The 10483-nt window shown below is 41.6% G+C and overlaps 1 protein-coding gene across 1 annotated transcript in view; it reads left to right on the top strand.

The window, feature by feature from the left end:
• The first annotated feature begins 1513 nt into the window (after positions 1-1513).
• The window catches only part of adgrd2 (adhesion G protein-coupled receptor D2), a 43431-nt gene continuing 34461 nt past the window's right edge, over positions 1514-10483 (top strand). The window contains exons 1-8 of the mRNA XM_023397529.2: positions 1514-1990; positions 2158-2215; positions 2369-2608; positions 2703-3332; positions 5026-5148; positions 6288-6382; positions 6639-6929; positions 8801-8912. Coding sequence (XP_023253297.1) covers positions 1943-1990; positions 2158-2215; positions 2369-2608; positions 2703-3332; positions 5026-5148; positions 6288-6382; positions 6639-6929; positions 8801-8912 — 1597 coding nt within the window. The 5' untranslated portion in view covers positions 1514-1942. The remainder of the gene's footprint in view (positions 1991-2157; positions 2216-2368; positions 2609-2702; positions 3333-5025; positions 5149-6287; positions 6383-6638; positions 6930-8800; positions 8913-10483) is intronic.

The following is a 10483-nucleotide window of genomic DNA, read 5'->3' as shown; positions in this document are numbered from 1 at the left end:
TCTCATTGTCAATAGTGCATTAAAAAAATGCCAAAAAATACATTTAAAAAAATGAATTCAGTGATGCCTACATGGAAGAGGAGTACTGTCATCCATTTATCACTTTTTTACAAAGTGCTGCATGAATGAATGAAGCCACTTTGTGTTCTGCTTCAGTTGGGGTCAAACCCATGTCTCACAGGTCGCAGGTATAAATTCTACCATCCTTAAAATGATTTCAGACCTCTGGCAAATCATTTAGTGCTCATCAATATGTATTAATATTAAGCCTATTGTTGATGAATATACCTCATAAATCGTGACACTGCTCTCCACTACATGAAAATACAGAAGCCGCTTTTAATAATAAAGAGTAATAATATTATAGTAATAATAATAAAATAATCACTTAGACTGCAGCGATGGTGATTGGTCAGAATGCATTGGTGTGTAACATTATGATGTCATAAAAGAACAAGTTAACACAGTCACAGTGGAAATTCATTCGTTTGTAGTTACAATGTTACACTCAAGCCAGTTTTACATTATGTGAGTTTATTATTGATAATTCCATATATATTATCTATAAAATTTACGTTACATTACACAGTTGTGTATGTTGACGAATCAGATTCCAGACCAACACAGTGTACTAAGCAGAGACGCTTGTGCTGTGTCTCAATAATTCGAGTGCTTCAATGTGTTCACAGTGGCAAGTAAGGCAACAGGCAGTTCGCTACAACTACTCGGATGTTGCACTCAAAAAGGTCCAAAAATTGAATGTAAAACAATGGACACTTCTCACCCTCAACGGTCCCCATCTTGAGTTCGTAGCGGAAGGGGAGAACCACCAACAGATTTTTAAATTTGTGGAAATGGCGACAGAGGAAGGAGGACAGACACATTGTTCATTTTACTTTTTTTTTAAACTTTTTTTTACTTGTGTTAGTAGTAAATTAAGTAGAGTGTTGATTTACAGTTGAATCTTCTTTAGTGCTGAATGACTGATTTGATTAACTGACAGGTGTCTTCAGTTTATTCTGCTTGTCTCACCTCCGCTTCTATCTATTTTCCTCAAATGTAGATTTTGGGATCCAGTATTTAAATGTGTGACTTAGACAGTTAGGTCTAATTGTGAATGCATACAAGCCTTTCAACCACACTGCACAGAATCACCCAGTGAAATCCATCCGGACTTTATTGTTCACTATACACTGCTCGAATCAGTGGGCTACTAATCTTTTATTGACTACGAAGTCCAGCCATAAAACAGATGTTCCAATTATCTTTAAGGAGTCCAATAAAAGGCCTGAGTGTGTATCATGGTAAAAATGTCCACCGCCCTATTCCTCCAGATGAACTCTATGCCAAAGGCTTGACACTGCTTGCGTAAGTAGGGTTCTTTTAAAAAATGGCCCTATTTGCATGACAAAGGCAGATGGCTTCAGGGTGCTGCAGGAGGGAGGGTCTGAGGGGTCTGAGGGGAGGCAGGAGGCAGACTGGGACTCTTGGACAGATGCACTGGGATCGCTGGCTGTCTCCCAGTCAGGAGACTAGAGACTGATGGATACGCTGGACGCTGTGGCTGATGCAGTGGATGAGGAGTCTGGACTGGATTTGGGTTGGATTGTCCCACGGCTGTGGAGTTTGTTCCCATATCACATGCAGAGACTTTCTGCTGCTTTGGAGGAAAATCCTAATTCTACAACTGAGTAGAGAGCAACAAGGAGTCAGGACACACACTGGAAACAACTTGCCAAAACATGCTTTTGGCTTACCTTACCTCACTCAAAGCTACATTTGAGATTAATTACCCATAATCAGTAGGGTGCTGTGTTTATTTTTTTGACTTGACGGAGATAGAGACCTTTTTTAAAGAGAGGTACATCTGGATCCAACTGAATTATTACTTTCTGTGTAGTCTGAGTGGTTTATTTCAGCTGGAGACAACACTGGCTCAGAGATGACTGGAGCCCTGCGCACTGGACTCATGCTCATACTCTCGTTTATGGTAATAACTTTCTCATCTTTCTCAAACTGCTTTTTGTCTTTTCAAATTCCCTCTACACATGTGTTTTGAAATGGCAGATAAACTGCAGCTTTTGGACGCTGCTTGTATTAAATGTGCTGCACAGCAGTTGTTGAGATGATAAAGTAAATGTGACTTCTTCCCTGTAGGTGGTATGTGAGAGTGAGCCAACACATGCTGGGCCAGACACAGTGGGGGGCTCACATGGTGAGACACTTTCTGGTGGCCATTTAGTGGCCAGTAGTTCTCCTTATGCCTTCACTCAATCCATCAAAAAAAGCATTTAACACTTATTGATTGATGCTCCACTAGTTTTTTTAACTCATAATGTCCTGGTTTTGTCTGTCTCTGACCCCTTAGGAAAGTCCACAAAGGTCCACCTGAGGTCTCACTCAGCCTTCCAGCTGGTCAATGACTCGCTGGCCTTTTCCAGGGCAGACAGTTTTTGCAGAGGCCAGTTCAGCTCCCTCGCTACCCTGGACCCGTCAGAGGACCAGGAGGGGGCCTTGGAGCTACTCCAGCAGACTGGTCTTCAGTCACCTATCTGGGTCAGGGATTCCAGCAAAGCAGCCTCCAAACCTGTGGCCCTGGCCAAGCAGTGTGAGGGAATCAGTGAAGTTTATAAAGAAAGTGAAAGAATACAAAACTGAAATGTGCAATTTAATCACCAACTTCTTCTTCTGCTCTCATTTAGACGTTCGATTCTCAGCTCTAAACTTCCCAAAGGACTCCCGTGATGGCTTTGCTCGTGTCAACATGTCGCTCCCTGCACTGTCCTCTGTCAGTGTGTGTGTTCGCCTTCAGTGGGACACTGAGTGGAATGAGGTGTCCACCATCTTCTCCTACGCTGCCCCCGTCTTTACCAATGAATTCCAGCTGCGAGGTCAAGTGGATATGCGGGAACGCATCCTCCTGGCACTTATAATCCACGGGAAGCACCTGCCATATAAGGCGTCCTTCCCCAATGACGGAGCATGGCATCACATCTGTGTCACATGGCGCCGCAGCAGCAGCCACTGGGCTATCTACGTGGACGGGGACAGGAAGGACACAGGTTCAGGCACAGACACTTCCAGGGATATCCATGGAGATGGGATATTTATTCTGGGTCAGGACCAAGATTCCTTTGGAGGGAATTTTACAGAGCCATTTTTTGGAACTATCACTGATCTGAATGTTTGGAATATGTCCCTGGACACGAGACATGTCACAGCCCTCAAAGCATGTTCACCCATGACCCATGACGTGCTTTTCAGCTGGAACATGGACTTGCTGAGCTGCCACCCAGTGGTCAAAGAGGTGCAGGCCCTGCTGTTTTGTCCAGGTAAGATCACGTTCTTGTATTTCACAATGGACAATTGGCAAAAAGCATCATCAAAGGCCCATCAAAACATCTGAATTTTGATGTTATAACGTGCAAGTTTTTGAGGTGAGAGGGCAGAACTGGAGTGAAGCCCTGGGTCAGCCTATTAGTCTTTAGTCCTGTGAAGGCCATAGTTTCTTACTGGTTATGTTAATATTTTACTCAGCATAGTAAAGGCTGAATTTGGAAACACATTGATAGGCTTTAAATAAACCCCCAGGTTAGCCAAACTTATTTGGAAGAGAAAACAAAAAAATCATGCTCAAACTGTCTGTTGTAAACATTCATCACAATTTACGGACTCACTTCCTGGTTCAGCTTTGACCGACTGTGTTTACCCTAGTTTTGTGCACAGTTTTCCTTTGAATTGAGGGATTAGCAAGGATTTCAGATGTGCTCACTTTCAGTTTGACCTCCATCCACCACTCGAGTTTCTTGCTTCATTGGACCTTGTTGCAGCAAAGTTCTGTTCCAAGAAATTCACACCAAGACACCTGAAGATGGTTATTCATCCTTTTAAGACAACTGCAGTGCATCTGGATAGAAACAACATAACCCAAATCAGCCAAAGGGAATTTAAGAATCTAATCTGTCCCTTGTAAGAACCCCAATCTTTTGTGGAGGTGACGTACTAAATAGGTGGATTACTCCTTTAATTGTAACTACAATAGTGTGAGTTTGCGTGAGTTTACCAAGTTGTGAGTCTTGACTATTTATTTGATATGCTAATATCACAGTATGTGTATTTAATGTTGCTTTCTTCATATTTTACTGTTCTTGTTACATGTTCTTTTTTTTAGCCTTGAGTTTCCTTAGTTTTTGTTCTAGCTCTCATCCTGATGTCAGATCAGTAAAGAGCAGGTTTGTCAATAACTGGTGTGTCGCCTCTGGTGGTTCAGTCGTTCCCTAAAGTGGCCTGCCCATCCAGACCAGGGCTCTCCAACCTTTTTTTACTCTGAGAGCTACTTTGACAAAGCTCCTCATCTCTTATATTACTGGTAACATTTATTCACATATGAAAACACTCAAACTGAATCTGAGTCTCCAAACCAGATCAGATGAATAAGATAATTAAACAAAACATCAAATATCAGTATCCAAAACTCACATTTTGTACCAAAACATCAATTTTAGTGTCAAAGATCTGAGTCATGATTCAGTCACACCTGAGAACACCACTGTAAATAAACCTCCATAAATCTGATTAGAAACCAGAGAAGAAGAAGCTCCTCAGTCAGTGATCAGTGATAGTTGTAAGTTCATCCAATGGTTCATGAGAAACAGGAAGTAAAAATAGATCATTCACTACAATTCATTTTCCAAATTGAAAAAAAAACATGGGCGAAAAAAAAAGAAAGACGGGGCTCATGTTGAAGCCCACAGCTTAACTCATTGTATCTATGGCAACATGTTTCCTGTTTGTTGGAAAAGTTTAGTTTGTCTCTGTTCTGTTATCAGAAGAGTTTCTATCACTGCATGTCGCCTAGGGCACCACATGTTGGAGACCCCTGATCCAGACAGAGTGAAAGTCACTAAGACAGATTTTTCTGCCACCAGTCTTTTGCATCAAATTTACCTCATCCATTGTTGAGATTTTTCACCAGTAAAGACCTTTAAACACCCCTGTCTTGTGTGTGTGTGTTTATGTGGGCAGCAGTGCACCAGCAGGTGGAGCTGCAGGGCTGCAAGACTCTGCAGAGCTGGTCACACCAGCTCCCACAGTTTGGACTGGCTGACTGCTCTGATCCACTGCCGTTCATCTGCAGGAGCAGCAGAGGTGAGGCTCACACACTGTCCACAACACCAGGCTTGTCTGGTCTCATTGTTAATAATCTGGATACACTGTATTGACTGAGGTAACACATGACGGTGCAGCTTGAGGTTGATGTAGTATTTCTATATAGTATATGTTATTAATGTTATAATAACCAGTCTTTATAACAGGTGTGTGCCTTTCTTCAATCAGCTGAGTTTACCATAGGTGAACTCCAACTAAGGTGTAGAATCATCTCAGAGATGATCCAGAGAAATGGAGGAAGTATCATAACAAACAGGGTCCAAAAGTCTGAGACCATTCTGTTTACATACATGAAACATTTCTTGTAATCTGTCATTTTAGTTGTCAAGTAGAGCAGAGAGGATGGTTTGTTAGAGACACTATAATATGTGAGCCAGCTCTAACTAAATGAGAATGTCTGAGCTTTAAGTGCAGGAAACCCCCCCCCCCCCCCCCCCCGCTGAGAGGGAAGTTGGGGGTCAGGTACCCCTGGGAGTTCAGTGTTTTATTCTGGGATGCCTCAGCAGTCTCAGGATTGAATGCCTTCAGCTGAGAGATAAAATCTCACAGCAGCCATTATATTATCAGTCCTGATGCAGGGTGGTCCTGAGTGCTCAATGCACTGCAAATTTAAGGAAACACATGCAGACACAAACATGCTGCAAATTCAGAAAACATCTTCATCAATTTAACAACAAATGCACTGCAAAAAACACATGTAAATACACAATCGCACTGAAAATTCTGTCCTACAACACAATGGAAATGTTTCCTACGGACACAAGTGTAGGGGTGGGCTGGGCAGTTGGGAGTGGGGCATTAAAGTGTAATCCTTTATCCGAGTCCAACCTGTGGCCCTGTGATCACCCTCTCTCTCTCTCCATCTCTCTCTATCAGAATCAAGGCAAAACATAACTTCGAAAGAAAAAAAAGTGATGCTGTGACACACGTTTTATCCAGTGCTTTTGACTTCAAAAGTCCCAGTCAGGTTCATCACTTTTTAGTGTCCCCTGGAAACACTTTGTGGTGTTGTAGGACTGAATTTACAGCACGTTTGTTTATTTGCATGTGTTTTCTTAAGTTGCAGTGCACTGAGCTCTTCGGGCCAGTGTACTGATGTGAAATTGTCTTTGGCACAGAGCGTTACCTGAAGATGAAGCAGATGAGTGATTCTCAGAGGTCTCAGCCGACCACCTTCATGAACCATCTGATGAAGATTTCCAACAAAACCCAGGTAGACGACCTAGAAATCTTCCTTTCCCTTCTTTTCCCACATCTTAACACTTTCTGTTTGTTGTTGTCAAATGACTTTGCAGCATGTAAACCACACCTAACATAGAGTTAACACTTGTCTTCATGTACTAAATGATACATTACATAAGAGATGGAGGACTCCCACAGAGGTCCATGAAACATTTTCATACAGTAATGTCCAAAATAAATATGAATTAAAAACCCTGTTTGGACCCTGGTGTCTCTGTCTCTCCCAGCCCGTGCTGGAGCAGCAGCCTTCAGGGCTGAGTAGCCTCGCCCAAGCCTCTGCCCTGCTGGATGTCTCTGTCCAGGCCTTGGAGGACACCCAGCAGGAGGGACTGCAGCCGGCAGACATGGTGTCCCTCATCCAGCTTCTGTCTCTGGCTGCTGACATCCCCACGCATCCATCGGCTGACTCCACCAACCAAAGCCAGGAGAGCATCCAGGAGCTCAGCCAGCACTTTGTCAGTGTGGCGGACAGCATCCTCAGTGAAGACAACACCGCGAAGTGGCAGGCCATCAGAGAGGTAGCACTCCCTCACTGTTTCTTCAGATCTGCTTCATATGTGGCTGCTCTCTGTGGATCATTTTTACTTTCTGCTGATGGTATCTATATCAGCTGTGGCCGATAATTTAGGCTCAGGGACACTAAGGACATTTTTATCCTGCAGGCATTTAACACAATGTATTTTTTCAGTTTGATACTGTTATTGCAATAAAATTTTCTATTTCAAATTTAGTTCAAAGAGAACTGTTAGACCCAATTAAAACATTTTTAGATCATAAATTGTTGTTGTATATAAATTATATATTATAATACTAGTAAAAAGTAAATACTAGGGCTGCACAATATGCAAAAAAATTTTATTACGATTATCTTGGCAGATATTGTGATTTCAACTGGAATTAAAAAAAAATTCATTTTTGCTAAAAAGCACCACAACATTTTTGGTGCTAACAATGCACAACAATGCTGTGAACAATTTTTATCAAAAAAAATTGCAGCTCCTGTGATTTGTAAATTGCACTTGACCAAGTGATTTCAATTATATTTTATATTAGTTTTGCAGATCTAGTAAATACTATTTATGTTGGTTTAGGGTCAGGGGATCAGGGAGCAAAATCAGGATCAATAAAATTCAGACCCTTTAACCTCAGCTTGAGCTGCTTCCTTTGCATAAGCCAAGATTACAATAAAAGAATGGCCGTATTTTTCTGCAGCGATTGTGATACCTCACAGTAGGCTTTCAGCACTGCAATAGAAAAAATAAATGTATATATTTATTCACCAACATACATGCATAGGATAGCTACAGATAGAGATATACAGCTGTGCTAGTCAAACCAAGCTCACGTTCTCTCTTTAATACAGCTGTTGGATGGATGGATCCCTGTCAGTCTTCAGACCTGTTTATCACATCTGTTAATGTGGCTCCATGAGGAGAAGAAGTCCTCTGTGGGGCAGTAGAATGAATTCATGACAGATAGATAGATAGATAGATAGATAGATAGATAGATAGATAGATAGATAGATAGATAGATAGATAGATAGATAGATAGATAGATAGATAGATAGATAGATAGATAGATAGATAGATAGATAGATAGATAGATAGATAGATAGATAGATAGATAGAGTGCTGCTATTCCAGTTCTCAAGCACTAGAGGGCAGTGTGCTTCTATAGGTAATGTATTATAAGAGCTCATCATCAGAACCGGAATGATGGCGTTCCATAAGAACTGTAGAGCAGAGCTAAGAACATGGTTCCTACCTCTTGATTAAGATGTAGATTAATTCTTTTTCACATTGTGAGTTTCTGAACAGAACCATCTCTGATCCAGTAACTGCTGGGACTTTGCGTTCTCCCCAAACCATAGAACCAAATCTGTATACGTTTTGTCACCTCTGCCTCTGCACTATTGATGTGTGTAGAGTGGCTCTGTATGGAGTTGTGCCTTGTAGTAGAGTACACCCACCATCACCCCACCCCCACCCTACCCCACCCCCAGGCCTCTCAGAGCTCCAAGGCCACCTCAGCCCAGACTCAATGGATGAGCAGCACTCTGACAAACTGTGGCCATACTCATCCACAAACCTACCTCGCTCTACTCCCAGCTCTGTCTCTAAGGCTCAGCTCTTAGATGGGCATATTGAATTCAGAACGAGGAATTTCAGAACAAACAATGGCAAATCCCATGATTGTACCACGCATTATAGGCCTATCTCCCACTTCAGCCAAACTGAGCATGGACTCTGGCAAACAGTTTACGGCACTGAAAGCGTTCTGTCATTGTGCAGCATATGAATGGTCATTTTGAAATGTACCTCTTTAGCTTTGACAGCCATGCTGAGCAGCGCAGAGTGGGTGAGTGCTGCTGCCAATCTGGGTGTTTCAGGTGGTGAATGGCCCCATGGACGTGGTCAAGAGCATTGACCGGATGGTGACCAGCCTGAGCCCTCGCCTGATGGCAGAGACTGATCACCTGACTATTCACAGCCCCAATATCAGTGAGTCACACATACACACCCACACGCTTGTCTTACATTAGTAGTGATGACACTCTGACATAATGCATTCCCTAACCCTACCCTTAACTTTAAAACAGCCCTTTGAAGTTGAAGTGAGGACCAGCCGAAATGTCCTCACAACCATGGTTTCAAACCTAAGTTAAAACTAAACATGCTGCCAGCGGCTATAAGCAGCTTCCAATGGAGATCAAATCTGCCCATAAGTGACTTTTAATCTTTTAATCTTTGCACTTTAATGAGATATAATCTAGTTTATAATCTGTTTTTATACTGTTTTTATACAGGTTTCTTATTATGCTTTTTACTTCTATTTTTATGTGTCTTTTATTTCTGTTAAGCCCATTGAATGACCTCTTTGTGTGATGATGTGCTATACAAATAAAATTGCCTAGACAGACATGAACACACATGTAATATTTCCACGGGTTTTACAAAATGATGCAGTCCTGACAGTTTTAAAATATTGCATCAGTTTCTATTCTTAATCATAACGGCTGCTAATTAACAAGTGGAAACTACCTCAATATGAAAAAGCTGCCAAATGAAAACAGCTGTAGAAGGTCCATCAAGTCTAAAGGTAGATGTCCATGTGTCGTTTGATTATAAAGCAGGTCTAGGTTCTATATTAATACTGTGAAAGTATCAAAGCCTCAGTCCACAGAGAAATGCACACAGCCTGTTCTTAAAACAAGCCGTCATGACTTCTGGGACTTTGTGATGTCACAACAAAGCAGACACCAAGCCCCGCCCACCTGGACCCCCCATCCAACCTTGCAGGATTTGGTTTCTTTGTGTGTTTTACCTGAAATCTGCTATATTTCTATTGGATCACTCAGAAAACAGTCAGCCAATCAGAAGAGAGGAGGCCATGAGCCTCTCTTCTCACCGACCTGTTGTTACTAGAACTCCAGAGAGAAGCCTGAGAGAGGAGATGTATAACTACATTGAGATGGTTTTTGGTTCTTAAAACGACAAATATATCCTATTATGGATCAACACTTCAAATAAAACACAGAGGAAGAGGAAAATATGGAGCCTCTAAATGGACAGACCTGGGATAATGTGATGCTTTGTTGAATACACTTGTTTTCCATCTTACATAGGGTTAGGTGAGGAAATGTACATCAAGGTCGATCAGACAGAGATTTCTGTCTGTGCTTCTCTCACCAGTTTGTAGTGGGTGGAGCTCAGCTGGAAACTTAATATATAGTAACTAATGATTTAGCTATAGTTGTTCATATTTAAGGCTGTTGAAAAATATTTCAATTGAAACACATTTTCAGGGATTGTAAAATAAATATATGTTTTAATACAAGTTGGGATTTATTTTAGCTCCATCAGTTCTGTTGTTTCTGATAAACCTAAATGTGGAGACATGGTTAAAAATAGGTTCATATGGGACAGGAAGTCAGGCTCTGAACAAACCACAAGAAGAGAAAAATGAAGGTTAACAGGAAAACTGTTACTCAAACTGTCTGTTGTAAACATCCATCATAGGTTAGAGCCTGAGTAGCTGGTTCAGTGTGAGAATACACAGTGAAAATATAGCC

The sequence above is a fragment of the Seriola lalandi genome, unplaced genomic scaffold (assembly GCF_002814215.2).
Source record: "Seriola lalandi dorsalis isolate HSWRI2012SDOR001 ecotype SW California unplaced genomic scaffold, Sedor1 jcf7180002054883, whole genome shotgun sequence".
NCBI lineage: Eukaryota > Metazoa > Chordata > Actinopteri > Carangiformes > Carangidae > Seriola > Seriola lalandi.
The sequence above is the reverse complement of the archived record's forward strand: the minus strand, read 5'-3'. Positions and strand labels throughout refer to the sequence as shown.